The sequence below is a fragment of the Leiobunum rupestre genome, chromosome 11 (assembly GCF_980474605.1).
Source record: "Leiobunum rupestre chromosome 11, qqLeiRupe1.1.hap1, whole genome shotgun sequence".
In the NCBI taxonomy this organism is placed as follows: domain Eukaryota; kingdom Metazoa; phylum Arthropoda; class Arachnida; order Opiliones; family Sclerosomatidae; genus Leiobunum; species Leiobunum rupestre.
Window position 1 is genome coordinate 35,372,180 of NC_143394.1, and position 19,724 is coordinate 35,391,903.

Genomic DNA, 19,724 nt, shown 5'->3' on the forward strand with positions numbered 1-19,724 from the left:
ATTTTTTCCTTTACAGTTTTGACATTATGCAAATTTTTATAAAAAAATATTCGAAGCCTAGCTTTGAGTAACTGTTAATGCAATTTTAGTTTAGTTTCATTAAGAGGTCGAAAGATGGCGCTATACGTTCTAAAAAAAGAGTTACGTCGGGGTAGCCCAATTTAGAATGGCGTAGGGGTATTGACGCGACGGAAATGAGGAAACAAATAATCATGGATTCTAATGAAAGCGTTTTTTTACTAGAAATGTTATTGGCTAGTACTCTCAAAGGCGTAGTTTTTTTTATTTCGGGTAATGTACGATTTGTATTATAGATTAATTTAATTTGGACAAGAAAAAAGCTATGCAAAATAGCTTTCCGCCTATACGCGATATATTCAAAACAAGGCGGAATGGTTTGGCGTAATTACCAGAACGAAGTCCCGGTACCAGTACGAACCAGGCACCGGCGGTCATTATACGGAATTATAATAAATAAGAGCAAACCACCCAAAAAAACCTGACAAACGTAAGGCTTATTTCCCTTTCGAAAAGTAATGACATAACGCGGTAAAAATTGCATTTGATGAATAATGATAATGGTATAAAAAAGGGAAAGGGACTTTGAGAGATTGGAGAGCAAAACACCCCACCTGGAATGGCCTTTGCTGTACTGGTAGCCGCTGTCTCTGACCACTTGACGGGCTAGTGGGAATAATTCGTCCCGACGGGTCAGCAAAGCTGGAATGTGTTTACAGATCTGGGCTGCCGCTTCGTTCACAGAAACCTGACAAAAATATATCAAACGTAGCGGTCAGTTTTGGACAAATATTCATTCGGGAGTATTATATCTTTTGGTAAAACCAATTTGGTTTTACGAATCTCGATAAAAAATATTATGTTTTTCTGATTTCGCTAAGAACAATTTTGTTTTCGGATCTCGCTAAGAACAATTTTGTTTTCGGATCTCGCTAAGAACAATTTTGTTTTCGGATCTCGCTAAGAACAATTTTGTTTTCGGATCTCGCTAAGAACAATTTTTTTTTCGGATATCGCCAAGAACCATTTGGTTTTTCGAATCTCGCTAAGAACCATTTGGTTTTTCGAATCTCGCTAAGAACCATTTGGTTTTTCGAATCTCGCTAAGAACCATTTGGTTTTTCGAATCTCGCTAAGAACCATTTGGTTTTTCGAATCTCGCTAAGAACCATTTGGTTTTTCGAATCTCGCTAAGAACCATTTGTTTTTTACGACTCTCGATAAGAACAATTGTTTTTTACGACTCTCGATAAGAACAATTGTTTTTTACGACTCTCGATAAGAACAATTGTTTTTTACGACTCTCGATAAGAACAATTGTTTTTTACGACTCTCGATAAGAACAATTGCTTTTTACGACTCTAGCAAAATTTTTGGCCGTTCTCGCTTAAGGTAGTATTGGTATTGTAATTAAATTAATTTATAAGATGATATTATGCAGTAGCATAAGTAGAGGTGTAGTGAGTATAGGGAGCTGTTGGCTCGCGTGGTATGAAGGGCTTGAAACCACCCTCCTACGAAATTTAATCCGGCCACCTGCTTTAAACGCATTAAAAGTCACTAGATGACTTGGGCCTAAGGTGGTGTCTTGGGTATTAGCTTAGCTGATTATAAGTTTATAATTATCTTCACATAAGTGTGTTTGTTCTCTATCGTGAATATGTAAATGTATACTCACAGCCATTTCTAAAACAACGCTTCTCTATTTGGTTATGACGTCAATTCTACGTCACTCCATACAGGACTATCAGTAACTATTTCGACTAACTAACACACTTTTGGAACGTAAATATATAACTTTTGATTAGCGAATATGTAAGATAGACTCTTAGATTATCAGTTAGCTAGATACATTTTAATTTTTTTAATCACAATTAAAATTTCATACGGGAAAAGACACAAATTTAATTTTAATGAAAATAAGTCAACCGCATCTCGTACAGCGACCAATGTTGGAGTCCCAAATCAATTGGAAGACTTTCCGGGGGAAAAACTCAAACCAATCTAAGTAAGATATAATTTGAAAGTGACGACGTAACTAAATTATAACGGCGCTTCGTAGATGAAGTTGTAGCTGAGGGAATGCTATATAACCAAGTTATAGAAGGGTTAACTGGCGCCTCCTAATTGAAGTCGGGAGAGTTGATTCCGATGAAATTATTTACGGGAGTCAAACAATGGCAAATCGGGTTAAATCTTTGAAAAGGGTATTTATTATGGAAAGTCAAACGGCCGACTCTACCAGCGGAATCCGTTGTTTAAAAGCCAGGCGACATTACCCTAGTGGTTAATGATTGTCAATAATAATGTTATTTCCAAATAGTCCATTAGAATTACCCCTTGATAACTGGTATAATACGAAATCGATTTCCCTCGGAGAACTACCAGTAAGTATAGAGGGAAAAACTACTTCGCCAGGGAATCATCATTTGATCCGCGGATTTTGAGAATTAGATGCCGATAGAGTCAAGCTAAAACTCGTGGGAAAACAGATCATAATGGGAAATTGGAAAATTACATTTGCCAGATAGAATAGTAACGGCAAAATATTAAAATGACACAATTACTCTACAGGATTCGAACAAAGTCTAAATGACTTATTAATTCGACCATGTAAGACTGTTATTTTCTCGCGTCAATTCTCTCACTATCCCTTGTCCATTAAAATTGCCCTTTGCTAGGTTACCCCTCTGGGACTGAGTTCACATTTTGTCGTTGAACTTATACCGACTTACAATATGGATAATTTTTGGTCGTCCGCTAAACCGTGGTTCGGTAAACTATCTATAGATGGCGTTGCGAAATCAATTTGAAAAAGTTATCTATCGAATCGAGAGATGGCGGTAGTGGGTTTAGGGACTATGGTCTATTGCGGGATGTTTCACCTTGTATAACAGAGCTACTAAATAAACGTCAAATATGGGGTAAATATTAAATACGTAATACCAGTATATATAATTAATTCTTTGAGGTATACAAATTGTTTATCTATGACGTCACAGTTATTCCATTATACCGCGAAATTTTGCTTTATAAATAAATTAATATCATTTATATTTTACATAGTAGGGTTAATATTTATTTATTTATAGCCCTTATAGATACTTATGTCGGAAATAATTAATTATAAACTTTTGAATCTATAAAAATTATATCCGGTACCTGGGTAAACAGGAAAGCTTAGAAGGTATACCATGACGTATCGATGACGTAATCAGTAAGGTACTTTTTATCCCGCGATTCCGATCAACTCAGGCGTCACGAGTAAATTATGACGTTAAAATTCAAATACGAACAAGAATATCAAAATACGCGGTAAAAGCTCATTTCGGTAACTTCACGTCCTCAATGTACATTCACCATGACGGCAGGGTGGGACCAAAGTTGGGCCACATTTAAGTTGAAAATTATCCGACCATCATCGTAATAATAATAATGTGAAATGCGTACCTCGTGTAAGGTGAGGGGTTTTTCTGGTTTCCTTTTGCAATCAAACCTGCCATAAATGGCGGCGTATTTTCTGATCTCGTCCATCCGCCGTGGATCATCTTCGGCCATATTCATCACGTACTGCAAAAACAAGAGAACATGTAATTCCCCGCTGCAAAGCACCCCCGCCAAGGCTTAGCCCGGATAAAGGTTAAAACGCCAACTCATTTTGCATAATGACAAATGACACATTGCAAGCGGCTTTCCATTGTCCGGCTCTTTTTAACACCCCTCGACTTCCTCCCTCCCCAACATGACTCCGGTTCTATATCGAACCTTGACCGGACTACATGTCCACTACGGCGTGGGTAATCCGCGCCTTTAACGCGTACTACCCGGTAAGGTTATATTTTTAAGAACGGAACGCTCGGGGCAAGCGGAAAATTTTGAAACTTATACGCGTACAAAATATTAAAATTTGGGGTGGAATCATTTCCAAATCTATTTCGGGAAATGGTTGTGTACGTATCAAAGAAAGGGTTGGGACTTCAGTTGGAGAAATAGGAAAAAATGTCACGGCGATTTTAATGGCTAGGGTTGTCACGCTTATTTTTTCATACGGATATTTTTTAATTAAATATACATATTTCTATTAAATTATTAATTTTATCACAAAAAAGTCAATATTTGTATTATGTTTTCGTAAACGTGTTTAATTAAAAGTTACGCTGAAGTTTGGTTTCCTTTATTTTAAACAGTAGATTTTTTGGTCCTGTTCTAAAAGATAATCAAAATTTAAAAGCAAAACCACGCAAAAATGGTAGTTCCGTGAAAAATAAAAACGTTTTGAAACAACGTATTATTTTATGTCACGTATTTCAAATTAAAACTTTAGCTTTTTACTGTTATTTTTCATTGTTATTCCTCAATAAAACTATGCCCATAAGTAACGTAACGCAAGAAAATTAAGTTGGATATTTCCTATTGTTACAATTGTAACTTTCTGACACTTATCGGATTATGTTTACTTTCGCTATGCGTACAATGTTTGATTAAAAACTCACGTATGAAACGTAAATGTACGCTTTAGCCAAGTAGGTTGAAAACCCGTTTCCGCATCAGTGTACTGTAAAAACGGCAACCTTCAGGGGACTATATTATTAAGTAAGCAATTGACTTTAATCTGATAGATAGGAAACACGCAATTCTGTATAACTAAGCACCATTCGAAATATCAAGTAGGGTAAATTGAATATTAAAATAAAAGGAAATATATTAAATTACTTTGTTATACAGGGTGTTTCAAAAGGTTATGCAAAACTTTTAAGGAGTTGTAGGGGTGAGTTGAGAAGTATGCCTGTTTTTTTTTCCCATTTTCCTACGAAGAGTTAAAAGAGCGCCAGAGAGCTTCAAAGTGTGGCCTACTAGCCCCTGGAAGTAGGCTGAAACCAGCGCAAACCAAGCAGCAGGGACTTTAAAAACTGTTTAAATTTACCTTTTTACGCTGGTTACCTCGATTTGTTTACAAAGTCCTATTTTACCTATCACACGAACCGAAACCTTAATGTTCTCATTTCCCTGCTGCTTGGTTTGGCGCTCTTGGCAGCCTACTTCCAGGGGCTAGTAGGCTACACTTTGAAGCTCTCTGGCGCTCTTTTTACTTCCAGGGGCTATTAGGCCACACTTTGAAGCTCTCTGGCGCTCTTTTAACTCATCGTACGAAAATGGGGAAAAAAACAGGCATACTTCTCAACTCACCCCCTACAACTCCTTAAACGTTTTGCATAACCTTTTAAAACACTCTGTATAGTTTGACCATACGGTAAATAAAGTCAGAAAAACTATCGTAATATACGTTAAAATTATATAATAAAGATGCATCCCCATACCCCCCCCCCCCCCCACAACGGAACATCTCTGAGACTCCGGACCAGGTTAAAGAAAAAGTTCCAGAACCCTTGATTCGCTGGTTAAACTTTAAACGAACCTTATAATTAGGAAATAAAAATTACTGGTCGGCTTTTTCTTACGTAAGTGGATAAAAATTACAATCGCAGATATCAACTCTCATTAAATACGCCAGCAGATGCTAGGATTAGCATTTAAATAATAAAAAAGGCGCGGGTGTGAAAAAGAAAATATGATTAAGAGTAGCCTCGCGCGGGGGGGGGGGGGGGGGCTAGAAAAGGGGGTAGGCAAAACCGAAATGAGCGAAACGAAGGCAAAAGGGAGAGTCTTCTAATTTAGCGATTAGTTCCCAAAACTGGCCGCGAGATGGCGCGGCCGTCCGTAATTACGGGGAAAAGCTCCTTGTTTTATTTGGTGGCCTATTACCGAGAGTGACCTGACAAGCGAAAAAAATGCCCCAAATCATAAGCTTCTCTGGTTTCTTCATCCACAACCAAAACAGGGCTTAATACGGGCGGCGCGAGGCGGTCCTCATCCTCAACCCGGAGCACTCATCCTCTCTCCGCAGCTTCTTCCTCGGCGGCCCAACCGTCACGCGTTGCTCGAAGGCAAAGATCGCGTGGAAGGCGGCAAAATTTCCGGGTGATAAACAAGGTAATCATTTCATTACGGGCCGAACAGCGCGTTGTTGGGTACTTTGGCATTGCCAATTTCCCGGACCTTTTTCTTTCGCCAGTGGCGTCCTCTGTCGGCGCCTTCCAAAAACACCAACACGCCTATTTTACGCGGCCGGCCTAACTTGGTTATCTCCGCTTTCGACTTGGCTTTACACGGCCCTTTGCTGGTCACTCACTACTCTCGCTCTAATATTATGTTTCAACTCCCCTGTTCTTACGATTATAAATTAAGCGGGTTTTTATTTTTTGGTTGTTCTTAAATTGCAAACCTTAGAATGGGAATTCATTTCTAATTTCGGGGCAAGATGGCGATACTTGTTTTGGGGAATTTCTGAATTTATTGGTTTGAAGTTTATCAGTTTACCTGCTGGCGTTGTCTCATTTGGGGTATATAAATAATTCCCAAGTATTTTCCAATCATTTCCAAATATTTTCCGACCTTTCTAGAATATTTTCCAATCATTTCCCAATATTTTCCGATCATTTCCAAATATTTTCCGACCTTTCTCGAATATTTTCCAATCATTTCCAAATTTTTTCCAATCATTTCCAAATATTTTCCAATCATTTCCAAATATTTTCCAATCATTTATAAATATTTTCCAACCTTTCTCGAATATTTTCCAATCATTTCCAAATATTTTCCAATCATTTACAAATATTTTCCGACCTTTCTCGAATATTTTCCAATCATTTCCAAATATTTTCCGACCTTTCTTAAATATTTTTTGACCTTTCTCGAATATTTTCCGATAATTTCCGGCCTTTCTCGAATATTTTCCAATCATTTCCAAATATTTTCCAATCATTTCCAAATATTTTCCGACCTTTCTTAAATATTTTTTGACCTTTCTCGAATATTTTCCGATAATTTCCGACCTTTCTCGAATATTTTCCGATCATTCCCAAACATTTCCACTATATTTCTCAAATATTTCAGCGAATTTTCTCAGAAAAAATATGTATCTTCTCATTTCTCAACATTTCAAATATTTCAATGAATATCTATATTTTCTTTAGTTCTTGTGGATTTCTGGATTTCCAGAAGTAATTATTTTTATGATAAAGTGGCTACTAAGTATAAGCGGGTTTATTAATAATATCATATCCCAGGTATAATTTCGCGGATCAAAATACAAAGTTAAAATAACAATGTTTTTTTAGAATTGTGGATTTCGAAAGCTTTCAACACGAGCTTATTGTAAATTCAGCTTCTGTGCCGCGAATATCGAGGGCTCCAATAAATATTCTAAACGCGTATCAAAAAAAGTGAATTGTAAAAGTTCAAAGCATAAATCATTCGGATTTTTTTTAGCTCGCCTTCATTATAAGTCAGTTTTGGGGCATCTTTGTGACAAACGAATCGCCCATTCTCCAACTATTTACAAATGACAAGGACCTCGTATTATGCTAATCACGGTTTCGAGACCGCCAAAGTAACCGTAAAAATAGTTCGCCTCTAGGAGCACCTCGCGAATCAAACGCTACGTATATTTTAATAGCGGTTTTCGGGGCTAGAAAACACTTAGCAATAATAATGTAGTCGTACGTGACAGTACCAAAGCTGAGTGGCTCCATCTATTTGATGAAAAAGGCGTGTTTCGCGCCACCAAAAAGACCCCCCGATATTTTTTTATAGCTCTAAGCTTAGTTGATATTCTCCAAAAGAGATTTATCAAAAAGTCCCCGCGTTTTAGTTCGCTACCAGCTGACTCTTTATTAAATAAAGACTCGATAGATTTCTATTATAGAAGAAAATAACTAACATTACCACTAAATTAACCCTCCTACTTTTAAAGTTTAAATACTAAACAGTTTATCTAGAGAAAAACAATTTTTTTCTATAAGACTAGCTTGATTAATAATCTGCTCAAAATTGATTTAAAACTACTTATATTTGCTCGAGTTTTTAAAAATGATCTAATACATCTGGCAGGATAATATAAAAGAAAAGTACTAACCGAATTTAAAATAGAGAATTTAAGCAGTCGATTTTTAGAACGGATAAGTTTAGGCTTTCACAATGCTTCGCCGTCGTTTGGCCATAGCGTTGAAACGTCTACGCGCTTAACCGATCCGTAAAAATTACGTCTTCTAATTGAAGTCGAAAGCTTTTATATATATTTACACCGCCCTTTCGAAGTACTTCGAAACGTTTAGGAATTTAAAATAAGAATCGGAAACAGAAAAGAATAGTAATAAAATTGACTTTGACATACGCAACCCAAAGACCAAAAACTTCGATAAGCAAAACCTATTATTTATTTTATTACCGCTAGGGTTTGACTTTTCTTGGGTCAAATACATCGAGTAATTATAATGGAACCGAAAAGCAAAAAGGGGGAGACAAATTTTGATATTTCATATTAGCTTTAGGGGAAAATAAATTTCTTTAAAAAGTAACGTAAGCTCCCCTTTTCCGAAATGTTTCCGTTTTATTGAGAAAAGAAAATATTAGGGAATTATTCACGAGGCTAATATTTAAAGGGAATATTTCATTCGACGAAATACTGCCTAGTTCTAAAATTTAAAGAAATGTTTTTTTTTATCTAGCAAACTCACGTTTTAATATTGGAAATGGAAAATTGTCATTTAAAGTCAATATCCAAGGTGAATTTACGTGGTTAGTAGAAATGTCTTAAAGTTTAAGGTAGAATGATCTAAATTTAACTAAATTTTAAAAGTTAAGGATTTAAAAGTATAAATATAACTTAAAAATTTTAAACGTGCCCAGTATTAAAAGTTCCTAGTATACTTTTAAATGTAATTACTTTAGGAAAGAAATATAAGCAAACGTTAGCTTGAGACGTAGCGAGGAAATTACCATAGAAAATACACTTAAAATATTAGAGTTAAACGTTATTAGAATAATATAATATATATTATAAATAAAACATGTACCTATGCAATTTTCCATGGGGACGATCTTGCTGCATTACTATATTCACTTATTTATAAACCATATTTTCCCGAAGAAATGGTATTATTTAATGCAGTAGTGGCGCCAAGGGGTAAGCCAGGTAGATATTTTAAAAGGGTTCGTACGAAAATTTCTGATCTAAAATCCCTGACTTTTCAAGGTTATCCCTGACCAATTTTTGCCAATATTTCTGACCTTTTTGGTTATATTTTTGGACATTTGTTTTTGTTATTTACGGTCAAAAATTCTTTGTTAATGTGTGGTTTGGTTGACTAACTAAAATCCCTGACTTATCCCTGACTTTCTACGAAATTATTGAAATCCCTGACTTATCCCTGACATTTTTCCTCCATTTTATACATCCCTGACTTATCCAGGCTTTCCAGGATATCTAGGTTCTGTAAAAACCCTGAAAGTGGCCAACAGATCCTACTAAAGCGGCCCCCAAAAATTATAAATTAGCGAAAATGTTTGGGGATAGCTTTTAAATTCGTTAAAATTTTATTGAAAGTTTGGAGGCTGAAACACCATATTTTGCTAGCTTTAGGAAATGGAGAAAAGGCTCTAAAACCTTTCTAAGCAGCCCAAGTAATTTGCTAATTTTACCCAAAAAAATCTAGTGCCGCCACTGTATAAACGAATAAAATTAGCAGTATATGAAAATAAATATTTCTGCGCACAACCGCTTGACCCCGAAAAAATATTAATTACGAGCCCCAATAGAGGAGTAACTATCGGAGATAGCTATACATTTTAGGGGAGAAGTTTGTTCTAAATCGGACCTGTTTCTGTGTAAGAGGTATACTTACACATAAGGTATTATATACTTTTGACGTTATCAAAATATTTCGGGACAGAAGGGGTTAGCTTCCCAGTAAGCCCCCAAAAAATGTCACCGGAAGATCGTGAGAAAAATTGGGGTGACCGTCACGAGAATAGAGAACTATAAGCCTATTAAGATTATATATTTAAAAAAAACCAGGAGGGGTTCTAAAGATATATAAAAAATAGCCAAGTTCACTGCCAAGGTTTGCAAAAAAAAGGATTTGGATTTGATATAAAACATCATACGTATATAGGTAAGATTGAAAAAAATTCCCGGACCTATTAAACGCAATTCGTTGGTGAAATTGCGCTCCATTATTCGTAAGACATTTTAAATATCTTTCCCCCTCTATTGAAATCTCCCTTCTTTCAGGATTGAAAAAAAAACATACAATAGTCGAAGTCTTACAAAGAATTTTTTTTATTTAACAATACATTTTTTATATACGTGAAAGATTTTGATGTCGCGTAAAAAAAAAATTATCCCTGATTTTTCAAACTCAAGGTTTTGGGGCATTTTAGTATATAATTAATTACGGCCAAATGAAGAGGTTAAACGGGCCGTTCAAAAGGGGCCCGGGCCCTAAGTCCAAAACCCCGAACTTGCAACTATATCGTAAAGGTGTTTAAGCCTTGATTTCCCAATCGGATTAAAATATAATACAAATTTCCTTGAGCAGTTTTCCAACATTGAAGCTTAGAGTCGCTAGATAAGTTATTGGATTTATTCCCCGGCTCTTTCAGCGTGCGCGTTTATGCGTGTGAATATATTAGTCTTGAAATAAAAATCGTTTATATTCTTGATACTAATAAATATTGTACAGAATATTATTTTTAATATCGGCAATTTTATTTTTCACGTTTTAACAATAGAAATTTTATTCTTTTTATGTTTGAAAATATCACGTTTTTGAAGTGCGCTTTTGTTTCAGATAAAATTGTAATTTTGTTTAAATGTTTTCTGCGGAACACGTTGGCCTACCACCAGGGTATTTGTTCGGAAGGAAAGTAAATGTAAAGGGTGACCGGCAGAAGAAAAAAACCGACGCCTTTAACAAGGACTTAGCACTCACGCTCGTAAGGAAAAAAACATATGTTAATTTAAGTATTAAAATCGGGAGGTCCCGGTCCAGTTTTAGCCCTTGTGGTAGTTTGTACAATGTACATTGCCAATCATGTATCTCGGGAATAATAATGTACCACAGACCGAAATTGGACCTGAAACTTTTGTTATGTAAATTAACACGGTTATTTTGGCGCGCACCTTAAACATAATTTTTAATATCTGTGAAAAAGAGTTTTATTAAATGATGATTCGTTAGCTAATGACAATCTAGTACTATTTTGCATAAATATTTAATTTAATTTGAAATACTTAAGTAAGCTGTTAAATGTAGTTTTAAAAGGTTTACTAAAACGCGTAACGTCGATAAATATTATAGAAACAACTCTATAAAATTTAAATCGATTTCATTTTCAAGATAAATATTGTTTAAAAAGCTATTCGCTATTTTAAAACTACACCCTTAGAAGTATGGTTTACAATCCCGTTATTCTATAAAGCAATATATTTCTACTCGTGGCAACGTAGAACCAAATCCCTGGAGTTTCGGCGTATACGGTTTGAGAAGAAAACCACTGTCGTTTTCTGCCTCTTAAAATCATTGAGAAAAGAGCCTTGATATTTGGAAGCTTATTTATAATAGCAGCGAGTCGAGAAGCGAGGCTGGAAAAAAGCAGAGGCTCTGCACCGACATTCATTTAACTTTAGATAATTAAAAATACTATAAACTTTAAAAGGAATAGTAGTAGGTTGAGATTGGGACGACATAGCGCGAAGGAGAAGAGATCATTTGAGGCGAACCCTCGCGAGATTCGCGGACGTGCGGGCTCCGGCTACAACGAAAACTTCATCCAGAAAGTGCAACCGCGAGAAGGGGCCGACAACCACGCTCACTGAGAAGCGACTACGGAAGCGGGGGACGAGGTAAAGTCGAGACGTCGCACGCGCCCCGCGCCATCTAACGGGCGATTTTAAAAGGACGCGGGCAAGATGCTTATCCCCTTTTGGCGCTCTTCCCGGCAGACAGCGGCGGCCTGGGCGTGCGGGGGCCATAGATAATAGAAGCAACACCTAAAGAAGAGACTGTGTGTGTGGCCCTCATTTAATGGCCCGTTTAATTAACTATTGATTAGGGTTGAGGAGTCAGCCCAAGCTGAATTAGGAGAGGCTCCGATGCCACCGCGTATCCCCATATAGGGTACATCATTCCTGGGAAAAAAAGAGCTAAAAGCTACAGGGCGGGGTTTGCTGGATATTTTTCCCGCCTTGACTCCGAGCTAGAGTTAAAAATTCTGGCTCAACCCTAGCCTTCCTTTCTTAAGTACCAGCGAAAGTTGCTACAACAACGCGCCTTGCTTTAGAAAATTGATCGAGAATCTCGCGGATTGATTAACGCTTTTAGCCGGTTTGCGGGATACGGGATAAATAGTTATAGCTTCTACTTCCGTTGCCTGAAGTTTGCCAGTTCTAAAGGGGGCATAAGATTCTAGGTTGTCGTTAGTGGCTAGACCGTAGAAATTTAAACAATTCTTAATGGGATAAATTGTGTTTTTATAAGATTGAGTTTAATTTACTTTGATAAATTATATATTCAATAATTGACATATATTAGATAACAGCTTTGCTCTCGATACGCACTTCAATAAGACATCTTCAAGTACTATTTATAATGGAAAATTAGAACGTCATGTTTTTGCTTTAGCCTTAATATGTAAAAAACATTTACCTGGTTAAAAGGAAACACTTGTTGCATACCGTACAGGTGAAAAGTTTTCCATTATTTCAACCAGCACTATATAAACGATAACTTTCAGGTACTGGCTCTCGGAAATATTACTTCCGGGCAATTGCATAAATTGTTTTGGTCGTAGTTAACGTGTCAAAATGTTCCCGGGAATTCATCATAGCACTGCCAACTTCTATAACGCGCTTCCGCCATCGGGGTTGGTCGTAGTCAAAACATAGGGCTAGGTTGACTAAGCCTAGGTTAAAAACGTGTTTTAATTGTTTTTACAATTTTCTAGTCAGAGACTTAACATCACTATCACAATAATAATAATACTAATTTCCGAGTCGTCGTTAAATAAAGTTTAACAAATTAAAAAAGTAAACTTGAAAGCAATTTTATAACCATGTGAATATTTTTAAAGGTTTCAAATGTTTCCGGAAATAAATTTTACCCGATATACCTTGCAATTTATAGTATCACCTATTTCCTTGAAGATTATTTATTGAATCGTCAACTCCTTCCTTTTAAAAAGAGTCAAACCAATCCAATATCTCATTGGTTGCCTAAAGCTGATGCCCGAACATCGTTTCAACCAAGTCATTATCTTTATGTATAAATATAATATTGGATGAGACTATTGTAGAGAACGGCGGAGGAAGTGACTATCAAGCCAGCGATGTGGCCTTTCCGGTCAACAAAAAGTGGCAGCGCGAATGATGAATTAGGAGAGGATGTGCGGACAAAAACGATGGTCCCCTTCTATCTATACTTGATCCCGCACGAATAGAGGCCAGGGAACCACTATCTTCCCAATTCCCCCTTATGCAAATAGGCTTCAAGATTTTCCGATCTGTTCATCAAATTCGTATGTATGGAACAAGATGGGCAAGCTACAAATGTCTTCACTCACGAGTCCTAACACTGGCCTCTATATACCACGCATTTCGAAACTGCCCAGAATTATCGCAAATTATATTGGACCCTTATACAACACGTCTCAAATTGCTAAGAAATATCCCAACTTATACTCTATTTGTATACCACCCATCTCAAATTACAAAGAAATATCCCAACTTATACTCTTTTTGTATACCACCCATATAAAATTACCAAGAAATATCCTATCATATACTCTATTTGTATACCACCCGTCCCAAATTACCAAGAAATATGCCATCTTATACTCTATTTATATACCACCGGTCTCAAGAAAAATATCATTTTACACTGGATCTGTATACCACACATTTCAAACTGCAATATATATCACAGCTGGCATTAAATCTATATACCACCCATCTCAAACTGCCCAGAAACATAGCTTCTTATATGGGATCTATATACCACCCATCTCAAACTGCCCAGAATTGTCGCATCATATATACCGCCCATTTCAAACTGCACAGAAATATCGAAACTTATATTGCGTATATATACCACCCATTTCAAACTGCCGAGAAACATCGCTTATTATATTGGATCTATATACCACCCATCTCAAACTGCCCAGAATTGTCGCATCATATATACCACCCATTTCAAACTACCCAGAAATATAGCTTCTTATATTGAATCTATATAGCACCCATTTCAAACTGGCCAGAAAGATATCATTTTACACCGGACAATATACCGCATCTCATACTGCAACTTAAGAAAGCTAAAATATCAACGGTGAATCACGTAGCCCTTTCGGATGTAGGTTAAAACCGTGACTATGAACTGTCCAGTCATTCCGTCCATAATGAAATTCATCCTATTTATCTTTTACCGGTGGCCCCAAAAAAACCTCTCGCGATAAAGGCGAAGGCGTAAATCGGGTAAAGACTGCGGGGTGCCATAATTCAGTTAGGGGTAAAAGATAGCCGCTATCCAATAGCAATGGGGCCCTTCCAAGCCCCGGTACCTATTTTTTCACTTAATTTTTTTAACCCTTTTGTATTCGCGTCGCCTGTCCGATTCCCACGAAAGAGGGCGCTCTCGTTCTCTTAACGTCTGAAGGAGGAAGCCAGTAAGGAGGATAGGTGGCGCTGCCAGGAATCAATATGCAAATCAGGTCCCATTTGTTATCGGGACCCGTAGGAGGGCGGCGGCCTCCCCTTTGTCTCCCCTTCACTGTACAAGCCGAGGCACGTGCGAGGCGCGGATACCGAAAATGGCCACTCCAATTGCCGTTTTGTTTTGTTTTTTTGTTGGTATTCTTGCCCTCTCCATTCCCTCTCCAAAACTATAAATTACAGACGGGCGGGTTACATCGCTTGTTTATGATTTCGAAATGGCAAAACTAAATAGGGCGAGATGACTAATCCATACAGATCGACCACGATTTAGATCTTTCTGATTTTGATTTAAATTGAACGTATCGATGTCACGCTTGTTTTATTACTTCAAGGTTTACCTCGTTTTAAAATCGTTTCAATTGATTTTAAACATTTATCAAGATATATTTATATATACAGGGTGTTTCAATAGGTTATGCAAAACTTTTAAGGAGTTATACGGGGTGAGTTGAGAAGTATGCCTGTTTTTCCCCATTTTCCTACGATGAGTAAAACGCGAGGGGTCAGACACTTGCCATTATTTTGTACGGGATTTCGGGATTTCGTAGAGATTTTGGCGATTTTATCATTACTTTTTGAAGTGATTTTGGGATTTCAATGTTAATTTACCATAGAGAGAGTTAAAAGATTTTGCGATTTTAGACAAAGTGTACGGGATTTTGGTAAATGTCCGACCCCTCGGTAAAAAGAGCACCAGAGAGCCTCAAAGTGTGGCCTATACTAGCCCCTGGAAGTAAAAAGAGCGCCAGAGAGCTTCAAAGTATGGCCTACTAGCCCCTGGAAGTAGGCTGCAACAAGCCCCACACCAAGCATCAGGGAAATGCGAACATTAAGGTTTGGGTTCTTGTGATAGGTAAAAAAGGACTTTGTAAACAAATCGAGGTAACCAGCGTACAAAAACTAAGTTTAAACAGTATTTAAAGTCCCTACTGCTTGGTTTTGCGCTGGTTGCAACCTACTTCCAGGGGCTAGTAGGCCAAACTTTGATGCTCTCTGGCGCTCTTTTAACTCAAAGTAGGAAAGTGGCAAAAAAACAGGCATACTTCTCAACTCACCCCCTACAACTCCTTAAAAGTTTTGCATAACCTTTTGAAACACCCTGTATATGACTAAAACATTTGACCACAAATTAAAATACTAAGGTACGGGAGACATTCTTAAGGTGAAGGTCGTAGTTGTTTTCAATAAATATACTATTGGTATATTATTAAGGTAAGTAACTGTCATTGGGCTAAATCATTTTAAACGATCTTGGAATTAAAATAATTTGACTAAATTAGGGCTTTCGATGGTGGTTCAACGAGTTTTAATTTAATAATATAATTGGTTTTAGATTTGACGATCTATTTGGTCCTAGTTTTGCGTTTTAATTTTATCCTCGAAGACAAATTGGTCCAAGTATTTATCATTACTTTAAATTTGCTTTTTTTACCACTTTTTATTATGGACTTTTCTACCTTTTCGCGTAATTTAAACTGCATTATAGTCCATACGTGGTTTTTATTAACTTTAATGTTTTGTGTTACTAGGAGCGCTGTTAATAGAATCATTAAAATTAGGACTTATTAACAACACTTACGCAAGATAATTATATACTTCTGAAAATACATAATGAACAAATAGGATTTTCATACCGAAATTGAGATATTATTAGTTCTAAAAGCCGTCCAAATAGGATTTTCATACCGAAATTGAGATATTATTAGTTCTTAAAGCCGTCCAAATAGGATTTTCATACCGAAATTGAGATATTATTAATTCTAAAAGTCGCCCAAAATGAAACTTTTATTGATTGTAAAATTCTCCCAAATGAGAAGCACCCATCCCATGTATAGACGCTTTCAATACCTACCCCTGAAAGGGTTAAAAAAAGGGTTAGAAGCGAACAGCTCCCTAGACAACGCATTTTAAAACTCGTCGAAATAGTAAGCTAGCCGACATTAGGGCGAATCTGTGGAAACGGGTGCGCTATAAAAACGTATACCCCTTTTATAAAAGCGAGCAGGGGGAGGGGTGTTGAATTGGCGATTTAAAAAGCACCATATCGGGAGGGGGGGGGCTTCATCCAGCAGATGGGGGATGGGCCGAACCGCCAGCGGAAAAGGGTTGAAAAAAACCTAATTTTTTTAAAGGGTTACCTAGGACCGTAGGACGCCTCTACTTACATTACATCTACAATGAATCATCGCGGGGAGGGCCGGCATCGGGGGAAATCGTATTCAAAGGGGTTAGAAGCGAGCTTTTTTTGCTGCAGGCGCCGACCCAGCCTGGTAGCTTCCCACAAGACTTACTCCTATGGCACATTTTTTACTAATTTTCAACCCCCCCTTGAACCCTTACCCCCCCCCCCCCTCTTGGCTCGGACAACAATCTTTAAAAGGCTTCAGTCAGCGTTGGACATCGGCTTATATTTTTTAAGCCTTCATTATGCGAAGAGGCCATAAACCCAACAATGCTTCCGTTCGCCCCCCCTACCCCCCTCCGTGAAAGGGTACTGGATAAAAGAAAAAAATTATACGGTTTTTTAGACGATGTAAAAAAATTATAAACTTTTTGCTTCTTCCGCTAACGGTGCGTATAGCTAATAACGGTAGGCGTTCGGTGGACTACCGTTGGGTTACCCTAGCGTCGGGCCCACGGGCCAAAAAGGATTTAGGGCCCCAAAAAATGGAACTTGACTTAACGGATCGTTTGAGTATGGATTGATTATTTCGCCTCACTAGGTTTTGTCCATATTACAATATTTCAGCGTACGGTCGTTGACCTTAACGTATTGAGATGGGGTCGTTACCCCCCGATATCAAATATCTTGAATTACAGCAGAATCCTAATTAGAAAATAAGGGTTGGCAATTTTTGGATTTAAAAAAAAATCAAATAAATCGATTTTTTTTTATTTAAATAGGATTTTTTTTATTTTTTTTTATTTTAATTAAAATTTCAAAGTTTTATATAATTTGGTATCATAATTTTACCTAAAACAAATGTTTTAATTTTTTAAAAACTTAATCTATATATATATGTATAATGAATTTATTAAATTTAAGCTAATAATTTTATAGAAGTTTTTATTTATTAAAACCTATTTTGGTACTTTACAAACCAAATTCGGCGGAATCTCCAATGCAACATTAGGGGGGGAAGTACAATAAATATTATATTTAAACCTAAATTATAGCAATTGGCGAGGTTTTTTCTTTTTGATAAATACTTTATAAAAATTGATTTAAATCGCGAATTAAATCAAGCTGATTTAAATCAGCCAATCCTGTAGAAAATACAATTCACACTGTCGGGTTTTCATCTGAGTTACCACAATATTCAGGTCTAAATTCTCGGCAATTTTTAAAAAAAGAGCCAAATTAGTCAATATTTAAATTTATATTTTACTTTTATTAGTCGTTAATGAGTTAAATTCAACTAGGACTTTAGCATACGAAGGTAACTCATCGAGTTGTGTTTTAATAAAAAAAAACCGTTTTATAAAAAGTTCCGGTATAAATTTAAATTACCTAATTTTTCCCTGCCTTTTTACAAATTCTATAAAATTTCATGACGTGTTTGCTCAACTTTTTTTTCAAATTATCTGCCTTTTTTCTGACCTGTGGCAACATTGTTCGTACGTGGTTTTATAGATACGATAAAAAAAATAGTGAAATCGAATTCCTTAACTCTGGCGATAAATATTGATGGTCAAATAAAATGTGCGTGTTTAAGGCATATCGGATTGTAACTAATACTTAAAGGCAAAATAATAGTCATAATCTGTTGTTCAACTCGGAAAAACAAATTTTGTGGAAGCATTGTGGGAATACTAACTAGTCGATAAAAATATTTATAACCCGTGAAATCGCTATGTCGCATGACGTAGGCACCGTACGCATTCGAGACTGAATTTGAGGGTATATTGCTCCAGAAATAATCAATATTTCCACACAAAAAGTACTCTAGACAATCACTTCTGAATTTATAATTTAACCAAAAGGAAAGCATTTAATCCCAGTGGTTACTATCACCCACAGGAATTACATTTGAATAAACAACACACAAATAATTGCAATAACCGCAGAACACGTTGGCCTACCACCAGGATATTTGCGCGGCGGGAAGAAAACTTCCAAGGAAAACTGGCAGAAGAAATCCTAGGCCTTTAAGAATATGGGGCAATATCATTAACCTTTGGTATCACCATCGCATACTTCATAGCAAAGGTTTATCTGCTTTTTAATAATATAAACGTAGTGTTAAGAAAAATTGTAGAGGATGAACTTTCGCTGTAAAGTATACTTGGGTGTGGTTTAGAATCTTTGCAGTACCATATTCTAAGGTAAATTAATTCATTCTTGGTATTATAAAATACCTTGATTTAAGGGGGAAGACTACAGTGGCCATTGTCTACTTTCGCGCTATTTCAAGCTGAACTCTTTTAATTTTGTTTTTTAACTTATAAAATTAATATTTAAGTGTAGAACAGCTCCTTGTTTAGTGACTAAAATAATTTTTACAATTTTAAATTTAAAAGTAATTAAGTTATTACGTTTTAATTCGGACCCCGGAGCTAAACAAGTTGGGCAAGCGCCCAAACTACCCTTTAGTTAGGACCTTATATCTCGTTAACTATTAATATTAGAATTATCAAAATTATTTGAAGCACTAGAGAAAGGTTCACCCTAATAAGAAAAATATAATGCAATTATGTTATTGTTAAAACAGAAACGTTCAGCTTGAACGAAAAAGAGGCTTTTACTGTATTCTTCCCCCTTAACCATAACAGCCGAGCTATAAAAACGTTACGCTTTGTCGACAAGTTTTACCGTTAAAAAGTTACAAAAGATAACTTGTCTTTCAAATTAATATAACGTAAAATAAACAGTAATTTCAACAAATAATTGAAGGCGTAATTTGTAACACATGAGGCAAAACATATCCAAAGTGTAGCGCTCTATATTACCTTGGACAAATAAAATAATGGACCCGAATCATAAGCGAAAAGCTTATTCTTCAAATAGCGTCGCCCCTCAGCGCTCCTATCGAGAAAATCGGGAAACATTTCCACACAAATACAAAGCACTCACTAAAAAACGTGATATGACGAG

At 36.5% G+C, this 19,724-nt stretch overlaps 1 protein-coding gene across 10 annotated transcripts in view; it reads right to left on the bottom strand.

The window, feature by feature from the left end:
* nab (NGFI-A-binding protein homolog) overlaps window positions 1–19,724 on the bottom strand; it is a 145,261-nt gene that overhangs the window by 12,175 nt on the left and 113,362 nt on the right. For all 10 annotated transcript variants that reach the window (XM_090162416.1, XM_090162417.1, XM_090162413.1 and 7 more), the window contains 2 exons: window positions 3,469–3,588; window positions 633–766 (listed from right to left, as the gene is read on the bottom strand). In XM_090162416.1, coding sequence (XP_090018542.1) covers window positions 633–766; window positions 3,469–3,588 — 254 coding nt within the window. The remainder of the gene's footprint in view (window positions 1–632; window positions 767–3,468; window positions 3,589–19,724) is intronic.